Source organism: Grammomys surdaster, unplaced genomic scaffold (assembly GCF_004785775.1).
Source record: "Grammomys surdaster isolate TR1022 unplaced genomic scaffold, NIH_TR_1.0 171, whole genome shotgun sequence".
Taxonomy (NCBI): Eukaryota; Metazoa; Chordata; class Mammalia; order Rodentia; family Muridae; genus Grammomys; species Grammomys surdaster.
Genome location: NW_021604619.1, coordinates 1,481,524 through 1,498,302, shown reverse-complemented (window position 1 = coordinate 1,498,302; position 16,779 = coordinate 1,481,524). Strand labels below are relative to the sequence as shown.

Below are 16,779 nucleotides of genomic sequence, written 5' to 3'. Positions count from 1 at the left end.
CCGTTCCCCTGCCACCCACAGGTAATCTTTTAAAAATGCAGATGTAACTCCATGCCTCGGTTCTTTAGTGGTTTCTTGGTGCAGAGGAATAAACCAGTCCTCCTTGCCCTCCTTGACTCTGTCCTATTTTGGGTCTTCTTGTCTCCCTCCTGATGACCCTGGCTTGTTGTCCTGCCTTCTATTCCTCCAGGAGTGGCCTTTCCTGACTCAGGATCTTGTCTCTCTCACATCTGTGATTCTATTCTGTTCTGGGTTCTCCTTATGTTGGTTTCTCCATCCTTCAACCATATGTTCACAGGACCCCGCTTTAGGACTAACAATTCCAACTGCATATGGAAACTTGCTGTCTACTTTATCATATAGGTTTCTGGTATGCTTTACTTACGCTTGTCTCTCTCAACGGTATTGCATGCGTCTAGAGTAAGAATCGATAGTCTCGTAAAGAGGCTGAAGGTAATCATTTAGAGCTTAGTGTACATGACCTCTGTTGCATCTGCTAAACTCTACCACTGTAGCAGGCAGACAGGCAGAGATAACATGGGAAACAAAGCATGTGTCCATTTCAGAGACATTTTATTCACAATATAGGACATTCGTGTGCACTGTTTTCCGTGGTTAGCACTTGTTAATTCTCTATATTTTCCAATCATATATACTGTTAACATTGAGCACAAAACAATTTTTCAATCTATGCACTCTAAAGGAATAAATAAAGTCACTTCCATCTTCTAGGCACTGTGTAAATGTCTGCCATATTTCCTCCTCTCTATGACTTTTGAAGGCATGTGTTATGTTAACTTAGTAACTAAGCAGAATGGGCCATTTACTGATTTGTCCAAATGCACATAGCTGCTACACTAGGTGTGTGGGATACTTTATAACAAGTATCAGAAACTATGGCTTGAAGGAATGGAAATGTTTTCTTTCACAATCATGAAAGCTAGAAATAAAAATCCAAGTGGTTAGTCAAGGCAATGTTCTTTCTGAAGTCTCTAGGACTGACTCTGAGATGGATGCTTTTAGTTTCTGATGGCTCCTGGCACTCCTTGGTTTGTGGCAGCATGACTTACCCTTTGCCTGCGTCTTCTCATGGCTTTCTTCCCCATGTGTATCTCTTTATGTCTTTACCTACAGTTTCCATTCCTCTGGATGTCTGTGTTCTTGCTTTATAAGGACACCTAATCCAAGATGACTAGCTAATTCTGTGATGCACCTCTCCTAAATAATACCGCCATCTGAATTTCCGTTAGGTTTGATTTGGAAAGCAATAATACTTACTGACCATAGCTCTCAGATGCAAAAGGGGGGGTTAAACTGACTTGTGTCAGTGATTTTCTACCTTACAGTTCAAAAACCTCAGTTAATTGAATTAAATTAATAATGAATTTCAGTATCCAATTTTAGAGTGCTTTTGAGAAGTGACGATTTTTAGAATATTAACAGAAAGAATAGATTTGGATGGTTTCAGGCTGTGTTCTAAAACAATTCATGTTGCCCTCAAGGAGGTGGGATACATGCTTTATAAATAGATAACTAAGGTTTTATTTATTTATATTTACTAATACTGGTCACACAAGGAGACTTATACCAGACATTTCATGCCCTTCTAATTAAAGGCTTCAGGTAACAGGATTTGAGTAGAGCTTTTTTTCCCAAACTTTTACTGAGGCATGCTTTCCTATCAGGAGATAACAGCTCTGTGGCTCAATGCATTTGGGAAAAAGCAGCCATCCACATAAAGCAGCTTTCTTTACTGCAGCAAACGATTATACCTTAGCACTTTTCTATTTGTTAGTGCACCTTGTGAGTTTCTGGGAGAGAGCTATTGTGCAAATTTTCCCAAGTTCTTTGAGCATGTTTTAGTGGCGTGCTTCCAGGAACTAACTAGCTGCAGCATATACTTCAGGGGCACACACACCTTAACTGTTTGCTTGCATGTCTAAAGACCGAGAAGTTCTGCTTTTATGCATGCACATTTAAGAAACCTCTCTTTTTTTTGGTGCTTTCAAATTTTGTTTTGATCTTCTCCATAATGGATGAGAAAGAAGAAACATCGTGTTTTGGCACTTATTCACATACACCATCATTTATTCACTTACTATTTTCACACTCACATACATGGCTTAGTAAGGTAGCTATGAACAAAAGTGTATCTGAGCAGCGGATTCCTTTATATTGATATTAAGGTAATAGTGTAAATAGTCATTTTCCTCAAGTAATTCTGACAACATTTTATGTAATAAAATGGATTCCCTCCCAAATTTGTGCTGAAATTATAACTTCCAGTTCTATTAAATATAACCATGTTTTGGAGACAAGAATTATTTTGCATACTGTGTGTGTGTGTGTGTGTGTGTGCTCATGCTGGCTCTCTCTCTGACCATGTCAGTCCTGGTTATCAAACTCAGGTTGTCAGACCTGTTGGTGAGTCCCTTCACCTGCTGAGCCATCTCTTCAGCCCTCCACAAGGTCTAAATTAAACAGGTAAATAAGATTAAATGTGTCTATAAGTGTCAGGTCTTAATCTAATAGGACAGGTATTCTTGCATGTGGAGGGAGAGACACCAAAGAGACATATATACAGAAGCTGCTTTGAAGCCAAGAAGAGGTGCATCAGAGGAAACAAGCCTGTAGACATCTTTATCTTGAGATTTCAGCTTTCAAAACCTTCCAAATATAAATTCCTGTTATATAAGCCACTCTACCAATGCTATTTTATTATAGCAACCAAAATAAATTAAAACAGCGTTATTAATTGTTTATTGAGTCCTTTCAGTCGAGAGTTTTCCTCAGCCAGTTCCCATCTATACAGAGGCTTTATCTGTATTTCGGGAGAATTTCAGGAGAACCAACTTGATTACAAACTTCCTGAGGGCATGGGGCTTTGTCCATGGTCTTTTCAAATTTCCAAGTTGACTCCTCAGAGATGGGCATCTGGCAGAATGACTGAGCTGTCTGTATTGCAGCTTCCTTCAGTGCCTTAATAACAGAGTGATAAACATGTTACTTGGGAAGACCTTGAAATTTAAAAAAAAAGCATACAAAGAGGTTTTCACACAGATGACAACTTAACATGTGTCTTATTTAATATACACCATCCATCTGGCCTACATGCCTCTACTCTATTTTACACAGATGCAAGGGCTGTTATTTAGCCAGGGTCAACATTGTCTTGAATAGAGTCAGAATTCCAACTCAGATCTCTCTCTCTCTCTCTCTCTCTCTCTCTCTCTCTCTCTCTCTCTCTCTCCCTCCCTCCCTCCCTCCCTCCCTCCCTCCCTCCCTCCCTTCCCTCCCCCCCCCCTCCCTCCTCTCTCCCTCTCTCCCTTTCTCTATCCCTCTCTCTCTCTTCCTTCCTTCCTTCCCTCCCTCCCTCCTTCCTTCCTTCCTTCCTTCCTTTCTTTCTCTTTCTTAAATCTTCTTAAATATGTGATCAGCGAGGAGAAGCAAGTATAATTTTTTTAATGAAGAAGAGATGCTGATCAGAATGTTCTATCAACTGCTTAATTAGAGAAAAGAGGAAATCTGGCTAGACATCAGTACCTATGAAAAGATTAGTGGAAAATTTAGCAGACCACACAGTTATTTCATTGACAATCTCTTAATTGGCGCAACTATAAAAAATGTCCAATATTGGGTTGTATAAACATGATGTTTATAAAGCATTAATAAATACTTAAGTACTGCAGATTGTTCTTGTGTATAATCCTCTCGATAGTTATTTTATAAGGAGAGAGGGAGAGAAAGAGATGGGGGGAACTAGATGTGTTCAAAGTCAGACAACATGAATGACCAGATACATAAATGATACTGCTAAGCATTACTGTATGGATAAGTGGCTAGGTTTACTCTGGAGATGGCTGAAGGAGACATGGCAGTTGTTTCAAATAATTCAGAGTTCTGCTTAGTGGAGAGACTGAGTCTTAAGAACCAAGTTAATACTGTAGGTAGTAAGCATTTTAATTGCTGAGAAGATTCACATATATATCTCCCCATAAAACAAGTTACATTTACAGGCAAAATCAATTAAATTATAAGATCTTAAAATGAGAAGCTTTTAGCATCGTATATTCCCCCTATCCCTACCCCACCCCTCCACCACATGTTAACAAAGTTAAGGCCGAAGGAGGAAAATAGGTACTATCTTGCTTATGGAACTACAGAAAGAATTCCCCGGGAGAGAAAACCCATCCGGTGTCTCATCATTACTATAAGATCCTTACTGGGAAATGGCTCAATTTGAGCCCGTCTCTCTATTGATTCTTTTATAATTGCATTAACAAAATTCAGTCTCCAGGTTTCAAAGGCGATAACATTACGTATTTTGAAAGAATTGTCTATTAATTTTCCACCTCTTCATCACCAAGCGAAGCTCACCCTTTAATGCCTATCGTCGTTACCAGGCACTGAGCAGACGCTTCTAAATCCAATAGGACATGGGTGGGTGTTTTCCTTATCCTGGCATCGTGGTATTGCTGGAGAAGTACCCAGGGAGGCTGGAAGTGAGTACATGATAATAGCGAACATCACTGGAGGAATTAGAGTAGATAATCCATTTACAAGCACCAGCGAAGTGCAGTTATGCGGTCTGATGGGGCTACCCAGTGCCCCAAATGGCAAATTAAAGAGTTACTGTGTGGTGGGGCGTCTTGAGGGGGAAAATAAGGCTACATAGCAGAACAATTCTAGCGAGAGCCCGTCGAGAGAGAGCACTGAAGGGTACAATGGCAATTCGGGTTGCTGGATGTGTGTATGTTGTGTGTGTGTGTGCACCAAAATTATCTAGAAACCCACACACACAACTGTGGCTGTGCACACTAGACGAGTAAAGCAGAAAGATATGGTGGCAGGAAGAGGAAAAATAGATCTAGAGGATATACCATCATGTTGATCCAAACCCCAAACCCCGTGGGTGCTCAAAAAGCATCAATGATGAAGACTCTGGCAAGGATGAAGATGATTAATGCAACCCATGGGAAAACAGGGCTGGGGAGGATGACATGGACCAGGACCTGGGAGAAGGAGGATGACTCAGGGTGAGGGGTACCTTGGGAGAGATCAGTGGAGTCTGTACATCGGCGAGTGTGGGGCGGAGGGAGCGGCCGGGGCACGGGTGGCTCGGACCCGGGGAGTGGGTGGGTGGTGCCCGTGGGCGGAGCGGCTCCAGGACTGAGTGGCTGGCAGCTTATGTCTGCGAGAGCAGCAGCATCACCCGGGAGCGAAGCTCCGAGACTCCGCCTAACTGACACCCAAACTCTCCCTCTCCCTCCTGCAGCCCCAAACTGGAGGCAGCGGAGCCCGCGAGCGAGCAGCGTCGGGCGGCCCCGGCCCGGCCCCGCCCCCGGCCCGCTAGCCCAGCCCGCGCCCGGCCGCGCTCCGGAGCTCAGCGCCAGCCCTCGCCCCCTCGCCGTGCCTCCGCCTGCCCGCCCCCGCCGGCCGAGGCTGGGCTGCGGGAGGCGGCCGGGCGGCCCCGAGCCTCGCCAGGGCGACCCAAACAAAGGCAGCATCCGGGCTCGGCGGGAGGCAGAGCATCATGAGAGACTGGGTCCTCGCTGTCCCCGGCTCCGCTGCTGCTGCCGCTGCCGCCGCCGCCGCCGCCGCCGGGAGAGCTTCGCTGTGAGCGTGGAAAGCAGGGGCGCAGCTGCGGGGCGTGAATCCGAAAGGTGAGAGCCAGAGCCAGCGAGCCGAGGGGGCGGGCAGGCCACGAAAAATGTCCTCGGCCGTGGGTCCCCGAGGTCCTCGCCCACCCACGGTGCCTCCCCCTATGCAAGAGCTGCCCGACCTGAGCCACCTGACCGAAGAGGAAAGGAACATTATCATGGCAGTGATGGACCGGCAGAAGGAAGAGGAGGAAAAAGAAGAGGCCATGCTCAAGTAAGCACCCCCCCAACCCCCCAAGGCGCGCCATCCATCCCTTGGTGGTGCCTCCATCCGTCCATTCACCACTCACTCACCAGGTCCTCTTGGTTGAGTGTGGGGGAGGGGATGCCGAGGGTGCAGGGTTGAGGGCAAAGGTGCCCACCTTGGGACTAGGGGCCCCACCCCAGGATTGAGCAGGGTAGAGGTCTGGGAGTCCAGAGGAAGGAGAGGATCCTACAAAGCCAAAAACCTAAGACCCCAGGAAGATGTCTTGAGACAGGAGTGACCAGGAGGACTAGGTGGACAGGGGGACCACCTTAGGGTGGGATATGCAGCTCTGAATGAAGCTGATCCCACCCGATGGTAGAGCTCCGGGCTGAGGGCAGATTAGGGACCAGGGGATGAGTGGAGAAAAGGGTGGAGGTAGAGATGCTGAGGGCAGCTCCTCCTTGGAGTTGTTGAGCAGATCTGAGTTACAACAGTGAAGGGTGCTGGTATTTATATAATAAAAAGGCTTATTTTTAGTGTTTGTTTTGGTGCTCATTCATTTTACGATGCAAAGGTTGGGTCTTTTTTGGGCAGTTGCCATCTTTGGTAACCTGTCTTCTCAGCTTCTCTTGAACCTTTTTTTTTTTTTACCCCCAAGTCTTCTACACAGAATAAACTATATGAAGACACATTTTTTTATCCACACGCAATGCCACTGGCAGTACAAAGTTTTTTGAAAATGACAGTAGCTGATTGGTAACTCTGGCCTGAAATAAAATCGGGGTTCCTCATTACTGGCTTCTAAGAGACCTCTGAGGCCTTCCCATTTCCCAAAGGAAGCAGTTGGTGATTAAATATCTTCACATCCCCTGTTTACAGAACCCAGCCACCCTTTAGGGGATCGATGCCTGGTGCCCCTATTTTCCTGGGCATGAGGAGGAGATAAGGTTCACTATTGGTAATTCAGGAGTCTGTGATACCTTTTGCTTCAGAACTGCCTGCAAGAACTGCCATATAAGCTGGGTTTGGCTCCTTAGCCTCGCCCATGGAGTGAAGTTAAAAGAGATTTCAACTCTGTCTTCCCTTGGGAGGTCTTCATAAATTCAGTAAAGTTTTCCAGAAAGGAGTGGAGGGATGTAGATACCCTGACTGGTACTAATGTCTTGGTACCCTCTGCTTATGCAGAAGGTGTATTTGGGGCAAGCAATTGACACGAAGAGCCAAAGGGAACCTGTTGCATCTAGAGTTAGCTGATTGCAGGGAAGTCTAGAGAGGGAGCAGGGGGTGATACCAGGGCACAGGGCACACCCATCATGGCCTTCCTCAAACTCTCTCGAATTGTCTACTGAAGGGAAGGTGCTGTCGGGGAAGGCATCTCCTTCTCTTCAGTGCAGCTGATAGGGAACGCTGCATTCACAGACTGTGGGTCTCTCAAGCAAAAGCAACTGCTGTAGAGTAGGGAGGACTATATTGAGGAAAAGATGTGAGTGTCAGGTCACAGCAAAATAGTAGGAATTCAGTGATTCCCCCTCTTTCATTATAGACTCTGGGAAAAATAAAAGGCTGTTAACTTAGAAGGCCAGAGCTGGCCTGGCTCTATAAGAGCAGCAGGTTTCTGAATTCCCTGCTCCTTCTCATCCAAAAAAAAAGAAAAAAAGAGAAAAAAACCAACCAAATACTTTAAGCCTGCCAGCTTGAGGGAGGCAGAACCCTTGTTAATCTGCTTTCTGTCCCTAGTGGAAAAATGACATTCCTCCCACCCTCACCCCCATGCTGCAGGCTTCCCCTCTTCTGAGCCTGGAAGTAATGGATGCTGTCTTAATGGTGCTGCTGTCTGTCTGTCTGGTTGTTGGTCCATCTGTCCTTACCACTGCAGCCCCTGCCACCTGTCCTAGACACTGTCCTTATTGGTGAGCACTTGCAGATTTGCTGTTCTTCCTTTCGGTGCTTGCTGCAGACAGCAGGTAGATGGAGGCCTCCAGCAGCTAATGATAAGTATGGGTTGCTGCCTGACAGAGTCCAGCTAGGAAAGGGAGGCACAGTGCAAGTAGTGGCCATAATGCTTCTTCATTGGCTGGGGGCAGCGTTGTAGAGAGTGATGGGTTTTAAGTGGGAGTGGATGAGTTTAGGACAGAATCACAAACCTGCTGAGCACCTAGGGTCAATGATATAATCTATGGGTTTACGTGGACAAGCAAATGAAAAGCTCTGTCCAACTGCTCCTGCCTGGCATATCCTTTCCACTGCTTTCCATGGGGCTTGTAAATACTATTCCTTTATGGCACGATTTCACAGAATATCGCAGCGTGGAATGCTGTTATACAACAGTTCTCGATAACCCTGGACCTCTGCATTAACTTTGTCAATTGGCCTCCTCCACTAAAGTCCTGGCCTCTTGTGCAGTGGTGGGTTGGCAAGTGTTTTTAGAACGCTGGTGTGCTTCTCTGCAAGCCTCTCATGGTGTCTGCAATTAGTGAGACAGTGCTACACTTTATTTTATTTTTCCTAGAAGGAATTTTGTGTCTTGGAAACTAGGGATCATAGGGCCCATTCAAATGACACATATGTAAGGGGCCCTTGATGACATCTAGTCATGGGTGGTGGCTTTTTCTCAACTTGCCAAGGAAAATGATCAGAATATAAGATGCTTTTCACAACAGGCCTTTGCTTTAAAAAAAAAGTTATTTTTATGGCAATTCTTGATTCATCATATCACATATCTGAGAAATCTGTTTTACAAAAGTACCAAACAAAACTTAAGTTCTAGGAACAGAGAAATTGGATTTAAAAATATATTTTTGTGATGACTGAAGAACCTTCACCTTGCACTGCCTACTGTGTGTGAGTTCTTCTTCTCCACAAGATATAACAGCAAACATTCATAGATAGAATGAAAAAAATGGATGAGCACCTAACAAAATACAAATCAGGACATATTTGTATAGTTAGCCTTGATTGCAAACTACAGCTGAAGTCTAGATTCGATAATGACATTAAACAGGTATAAACAGGAAAAAAATCATTTTACTTCCACTTCAAGAATTTAAAAATGTTACATGAAGTTGGAAGTATTTTATCCTCATGATCACATTAGTTTGTAAAAATCTACTAATTTACGTAATATTGTTTATAATTAGAAAAAAATTAGTTCTCAAGAATTATATTTTATGATTGATGTAACTGTTTGTAAAATGGGTCTCAAATTTTGGTTCTGTGTGTGTGTGTGTGTGTGTGCGTGTGTGTGTGTGTGTTGGAACCTTTTTGAAACCTCACTTTCTCAATGAATGCTCCTTCAAGTACCTGTCACCAGGCATCATGGGTCAATATATTACACAGATGGAAAATTGTGTTATCTGAGACTTAAATCAGAGACGATCTCATTAGAGGTAAAAATCTTATTCCTTCTCTTAAATAAAAGCTTCAAAGAGAAATGAGCTTCAGAATAGGAAGAGAAAAGGGAAATAGAAGTAGAGATTAAGGGGATGATTCAATGATGTAAATTAAAAAACCATATTGAAATGGTTACTGAAATTGGCTAACACTTATTGAATATTTACTGCATGCCAGCCATTACTCTAATCAGTTACAATATCAGATGGGTGAACTGTGCTGACTTACACTGTATGTTTGAGTTCTCTCAGTATCCTGTGCAGAAGATATGGCAGGTGTCACAAACCTCAAATCGATACTGTATCCTGAGGGTTTCAGTGATACCCTAAATTGACTCACATACATGGTTCAACAAGACTTCAAACCCAGACTCTCACAACAAATGCAGCTGCTTACCCAGGCGCTACATTGTCTTCAACCAAGAAGAAACTTCTAACATTTATCCTTTCCTTAGATGAATTTCTGGTCTTTCTTTCAATTCAGTCAAGTGGTTTGACAGATTAAGCTAATGGAGAAAATCAGCTGCTGGTCTTAATGGCACAGGGCCGAGTTCACTTCCACCGGTGCACAGAAACTTCCTGTGGATTGAGGGGAAGGGAATTGCCTCCAATTTAATGATACTTGAAAATGTGTTAGTACAGTGGAAAGACCTTTGGAAGAACCGGGCATCTTTTTATATTTGATTTCTCCCACTTACTGTGTGAACGTGGGTTAGAAAATTGTTAGAATTTTGTGGGGTTCCATATTCATTTTATATTCTGCCCCTCAAGATGTGACTTGGTTTACAAAAGCAGCTTTGGACATCTCTGCCTTCTTGCTGGGGGACTGTGGGCTTTATTTTCAAACATCTGTCAATATAGCCTGCTTAGGGAGAAAAAGATGAAGGAGAAATCTCTGTTGCTTTGGTTTTCCTGCTTTCCCTCTGGGTGCATACACATCATGTTGTATGTATCTACACTATTGTTCAAGCAAGGATGGATGAGAAGAAAAGGGGGAAAGATGGATAGCAAAGAGGGATAGTGGCTGGAATGTGAGCATGGTTGCTGAGTTTAAGATGTCCTGTAGGGTGAATACATTGTAGGAGACTTACTGTCTTTACTCCTGCTCCACACTGGTAGTAAGAGGAGTTTGATTCAGAGAAAAGCTAACCCTGTGCTGTGTAGGAATCTCACTCCCAAAAAAACCTGTCTTAATAAATGTACAGGCACACTGTGAAAGTTCTCATATGTTCATGGGAAAAATATAGAAAAGAGAAGTCTAAAAAAAATGAAGGGAACACGGTGGTGTCAGAAATAATGGAAAGGCACAAAGCCGTTGGTTTTTGATTGATCTCAAGTGATGTATTTTTAACTTGTGTGTATGCTTTTTTTTAATAGGACACTACCATTTATGTATTTACACTACCATATTTGATGTTCACTATGCTTTGCACTATGGGTGTGATCCTTGGGTTACAGCCAACTTGAGTAATAGAATCACAACCTCTGGCGAAAGTTATTTGTTCAACTTGTTCAATGGGAAGGCTGACTTGTGTAAATCAGTCTAAAACCTCCTAGAAAGCTATCAGTGTGAATTCCTGAAACCACTCTATTCTCCCACGTCTATAAGAAACATATGGATAAGCTTGTTCTGCATGGATTATAAGTGCCATTGTGTTGAATTTCATTTACCTTAATGGTCTATGTTCTGTTTTTAAACATCTTTGAACACTGGATCTTCTGAGATCAGTTTGGATATTCTAGATCTGCTCTAGAGAGTTGGAAAACATTTCCCTGAGCCACAAGTAACAAGAGTAATAGAACCTAAACTCCTACCCAGTGATTCCAGCCTTCACTGTGTATTAAAAGTCCATAGTATAAACGTGGGCATGGGTATTGTAGGCTGTTGTGTTCATCTGTTGGGAATAGGAAGCTAGCATGTACTAGTTACTTCATATTTTTGAGACATTTTGCTGGATGCTTACAGATACCATTTACCTTCCGCTCAACTCATGACGAATTGGTCCATTTAATTTTTGTTGGTTTGTTTTATACTATTAATGGAATCTTTAGAACTTTGATTCCTTGTCCCCTTACTTGTGGCATTTGGTCTGAGAATCCAGTGATGTTCCAAGCAGCAGGAGAAGTGCATATGGCTGGTGGGATCCTCTATGCTTTTCTGAGCACACACTTCTCTCTAACTTCTGTTTTTCTGGCCTACTTGGTATTTCGCACACAACTCTCCCTAACACGATACCATTCTGCGACATTCTTCTCGACTGCAAGTCTATCTCAGCCACATTGCTCTGAATTTTCATGGCTAGGATACTTCTATTCATAGAATGGTATGATTGTTGATTCAACAATAAGGACAGGCATTAAAATTTCAGGCATTAAAATTTGATCAGGCAATGGACTGTGTAGGTAGAATAGAGACACCATTCTTCTTATAGCTTGTTGCTGATGTAGTTCCGACCACTTAGAAACTTCCATGGTCTGAAAGGTTGACCACTGACTTGCTCTATAGAATACTGAATGAGGTTTTTGGTCTAGTTGTTGGATTTTTTTTTTGCTTGTTTTTATTTTTTTTCACAATAGGGCTTCTCTGTGTAGCCCTGGCTGTTCTGGAAAGCTCTCGATAGACCAGGCTCCAACTCTAAGACACACCAGCTTCTTGAATACTGTGATTAAAGGACATGTGCCCACTATGCCCTACTAAGTATTGGTCTTAGTGATATCACTTTCTATACCTATAAACATTACCAAGTCATCCTATTTGGTTTCATGGGGTATTTAAGTAGCTCATTTTTTTTTTTACATTGGTTGAGGGACTATTAGTTAGGTAGTTTATCTTTTTAGCTTTCTGTTGGATGGTGTAACAAGTGCATTTCACTTTTTAACATTTCTTTACTAAATGCCCAGTGGTTTCTGCAGGTATTGTCTCACATTCTTATATCAGGTTTATATGCATTTATTTTGACCTAGGTCTAATAGCTAACAGTGAGGGCCTATACTACAGAAGTGGCTTGGGGCTTTCCTACTTCTGTTACTATTATGTGAAATTTCCCTATGCATATATAAAAGAAAACTGCTTAAAAGGAAAAGTGTCTTATCCATTGATTCGCCTTTATTTTTAACCTAATTTCTTGCTATGGACAGTGTTTTATACTGTCAACTTTAAGTATGAGTTTAGACAACAAATTAGAGTACCTTTTCCTCTTTAAAAGTTTTTTTCCCTGTCCCAACTTATTTGTAGCAAACCACTAAAAAAGCAAGCAATTAAAAGTTTTAAAATTCATCAGAACAGTAAGTAATGCAAACAAGGGATGTAGAATCTTGAAAACCATCATTTGCCCAACAGTAATGGTTTGCTGAAAACAAGACATTGCATTTCATGGGATCTGAGTGGGTGCTTCTTTTATGGGAGGGCTGCATTCAAAGTTTCAATCAGTTTTAAATAATAGTTGTTAAGTTACAACTGCACATAGTACTATCGATGCTAATCCTCTTTTGAGCCCAGCAAAAGTACAGCCTTCAGTTTAGAGACCATATCCCTGGTATGCAAATTCATTTAAACAGATTTTAGGAAGTAATATTTTGATAATCCCTTTGAAGTTTAAGTAGTAAGATAATGTAATAATGTTGAAAGGAATCTTATGTAATTTGTAAGTTGTTAAGGCATTTAATTAGAATATTAGCTATTTTAAAGAAGCATAGTGAATGAAGTTGAGATAATACGGATGATAATACCCAGTTAATGATTTACACATTGTTTAGTACTTTTTTTAATTGGTCATCATTAAGTTAAGTTACTTGTCTGGAAGATATTATCATGTTTATATAGAGAAGGCATGCACATTGAAAACCAATTAAAGTGTCTATACTGCCATGTAGATAGATACCTTATGCTATTTAGTTTCCTTTAATGGGCTGTCATATTTAATATGGATATATATTCACAAGTAAGACAATGCAGTAGCAGTCACTGATGAAGGTTTGCTGCACTAGGTAGATCTGGCATAGTTTCTTTTCTTTGCAGTGTATATTACTGCACCTGAAGATCATTGATCTTTGAAGAATACTCTTAATTCCAAGAAGCCAAATGTTCAGGTTAGGTTTTTGTTCAAACTAGGATCAGTTTAGGGAAGAAGTTACCTCAACTTAGAAAATGCCTCTGTCAGATTGCCCTGTAGACAAGCCTGTTAGGGAGTATTTCCTCAATTAGTGATTGATGTGAACAGGCCTGACTGGATCACTGTGGGCGGTGCCACCCCTGCACAAGTGGTCCAGGGATGTGTAAAAAAAAAAAAAAAAAAACAGGATGAGCAACCCATGAGGAGTACGCCTGTAAAACAATCCTCCTCCGTGGTCTCTGCTTCAGTTCTAGCCTCAAGTTTGTACCTTGGTATTTCTCCTTCCTTCTGCTCTAGACCATAACCTCAAAGGCGAAATACACCCGTTTCTCCCCAAGCTGCTCTCACTGGTGGCCTTTATCACAGGAATAGAAACTTAACTAAAATATCGAGTTATTTTCAAGTTGTCTGTTAGTAGTGAACGAGCGTTGTGGGTCTCATGGTTGCACTTGTTGTTTATACTCATTTTATGATCTGTTTACTTTTTATTTTATGAGTAGGTATGTATGTTGCCTGAATACATGCATGTGCACTATGTGTGCACTTGCCCACAGGCACCAGAAGAGGGAGTTGGGTTCTCTGGAACCAGAGGTTTAGGCAGTTGTGGGTTCTGGGAACTGAACCTAGGTCCTGTGTAAGAACAGAAAATGTTCTTCACTGCTGAGCCATTTCTTCAGCCTCTGTTCTTGTCATGAGAGAGAGAGGGGCGGGGGAGACTTTGTAATAGGTGGCTGGGTTGTTTTATTTCTAGTATTTTGCAGCTTTTATTTTAGAAAAATTAGACTATAGTTTTATTTATTTATTTATTTATTTATTTTATTTTTTTTATTTATTTATTTTTGAACATGAAATGCTTTTTTTTATAGCATGTTTTACAAGGGGAGGGGGTAAGAGGGGCCAGATGGTGGAAAAGTACAGAATCTTATTGGCCTGTGCCTTGAAACATGTCATGGTCTATACGGTACACTGCCTTGAATTATGATCTACCTGCTGTTCTTCAGAAGATATGTTACACTGCTTGAGTTATGGTCTCCCTGCTATTCTTCAGAAGATATGGTACTCTGCTTTGAGTCTATCTGCAGTTGCTAAGCAGGATCTTGCAGTTGCCAAGCTTCAGAGGACATTGTGCAGGTGGGGAAAGGTAGGGGGTGAGGGTAAGGGCGAGGGTCCTGGCTTCTGGCATCTCCCCCTTCTCTGTTTAGTTAGAGAAGGCGTCTTATGGTCAATCCCAACTATGTGAATTTTGAATTTGGATGTCTAATTATAGGGGGTCTTAGACAAGTTCTTGATCACCACAACAAAAATTGGCTTTTTCCTAAACCAAGGCCGCCCTTGATATGGCCGCTAACATTGGGAAGCCTTCCTTTATGACAATATTATACTCCAAACTGACAAATGGTTGGTAACTTGAACATTTACAAGAGACTAGGATGGATGTGAGTTAGCCCAATGACGGGATTATTGTATGTCCACTTCCCAGGGGCCCACCCAATGCAGCCAAAAAGGAGTGCGTGGTGCTGGGAGTGGGTGCAGCCTACATGGCCTAAGACAGGGCTCTCACCCTCCTTTCACCCACATCGGGGTCCCTTGACATTGCCCATCATCGACAGCCTAAAACCTTTGACCATCGATGTGACTCGTCTCACATCAGGGTTTTGGGGTTGTGAACTTGTCTAAGACCCCCATAATTAGATAGACTATAGTTTTAATATACATGGTCTGTATAAGTCAAAATATCAAGGTTTTTCCCCAAAATATAAGGCAGTGTATGTACATGTGTGGAGATCTTCTAAGGTCAGAAAAATTACTTAGTGTCTGGGTAGATACCGATGAGCACAAAGTAAGGAGTCCCAGTGGCTTTTACTTTTTCTATTTCCCACAGCTTAACAGATTTATCTTTCTTGGTTGTCTCTGTATTGTAATATAGTGGAGCTTAAGTATTCTTTCCTAATCCCTGCTTTCTGAAAAAAAAAAGATATATCTTATATCCTGATATTTGAAATAGAAATATATTGAAATAAGCAATCTCTCTTTTATTGGTTATTAAACCTTGGTAAAAGCATAAAGTTATAAATAGTTTCCACTTTGGTGTTATGTCTGAAAATCATCACTGTCTTATCATGAAAGTATAATTTAAAAGGTTAAAATCTTATAAGGATAATTTAAATTTGTAGATTTTTTTTGTACCCTAGGCCAAATATTGCCACTTAATATAACGACCCAGGGTAAAAACTTGATGCCAGTGTTAAAAGATGCGAGACCTGTTTAGGCCCAGGCACAGGAAAGACATCCCATGGTGTTTAGCTCTTCACCGCCTTCAGGTACTCAATACAGGACACAGCTATACTTGATGAAGCACTCAGCGACTAGTTCCAGGATTCCATAAAGGCAGAACAGTGAACACCTCTGGGCCTTGCACACCGAAAATCGAACACATCCAATTCTAGAGCCTATTAAGTACATATTGGACAGTTGGTAAAAACCTATAAAATAATAAGAATAGGTGAGTAATAAGTACAGTGGGAAATGAAGGTCATTTGAAGTCCTCTCTTATCTGCCAGCTATACTTCCATTTCCTTCTTTGCCTTCAAATTTTTCTGTTTGTCTCTATTCTAACCTGATACTGAATCTCAAATATCGTCCTCCTTAAATGTTCTACTAGAGCCTGCTCTCTCTTTCTTTTTGCAAAGAGTAGAAGTCTCACCTGGTGGCTTCAATTGCGCATACATGCCAAAGATGCTCAGATCTATAGCTATATAGGTTTTGAAATTTCTGCTAAATTCTGAATTCTTCTGGAAACGCCTTTTTGGTATCTCTATGTGGATGTCCCATAGGCACTTCACATTTACTGCCAGCTGTTGTACATTGGTTAGCTTTTCGCCTAAACATGAGGCTTTGAGTTTCATAGGTAGCATCTCTTCTGTACACCAGAATGAAGCTGAAAGTCCAGGCTGTGTCCAGCTCATCGAGTTCTTCATTTTGTCCACACAACCCTGACTTCCATGGTCTTGGTTGATCCATTGCCGATCGATCACTACATGGCAACTGATTCCACCCATACCTTTCTCTTGATCAGACCCCCCCTCTTTTTTTCTTTGCTTTTAATCTAAATTTATCCTGGCCTTTAAAATTAGCTTAAGTGACACAGCATTTGCTACATCTTCCCAAACTTCCCAGGCTGGTTTCGGTACTTGCCTTCTGTGAGCATATTTTCACAGCATTTTCTCTCAACATTCTCATCTCTGTACAGAATACACTGCTGAGGGTGGCATCAATTTTCATTGTATCCATTATAAACACACATAACAGGTGCCCAGTTCTTTGAAATGGTGTATATGAATGAATGAGTAGATTCAAAAGACGTGGACTAGAGTCACCTCAGGCTGCTAATGATGTGAGTGGGAGGGGAGAGTGGGTTGGTTATTCCAACC

The 16,779-nt window shown here is 42.0% G+C and overlaps 1 protein-coding gene across 7 annotated transcripts in view; it reads left to right on the top strand.

Annotated features, from left to right (window-relative positions):
• The first annotated feature begins 5,315 nt into the window (after positions 1 to 5,315).
• Positions 5,316 to 16,779, top strand: part of Rims1 (regulating synaptic membrane exocytosis 1) — a 481,904-nt gene continuing 470,440 nt past the window's right edge. For 6 of the 7 annotated variants that reach the window (XM_028767198.1, XM_028767197.1, XM_028767196.1 and 3 more), the window contains exon 1: positions 5,711 to 5,874. In XM_028767198.1, the coding sequence (XP_028623031.1) occupies positions 5,711 to 5,874 (164 nt within the window). Of the gene's footprint in view, positions 5,875 to 16,779 lie in introns of all 7 variants that reach the window. The other variant, XM_028767193.1, reaches the window with a different exon arrangement.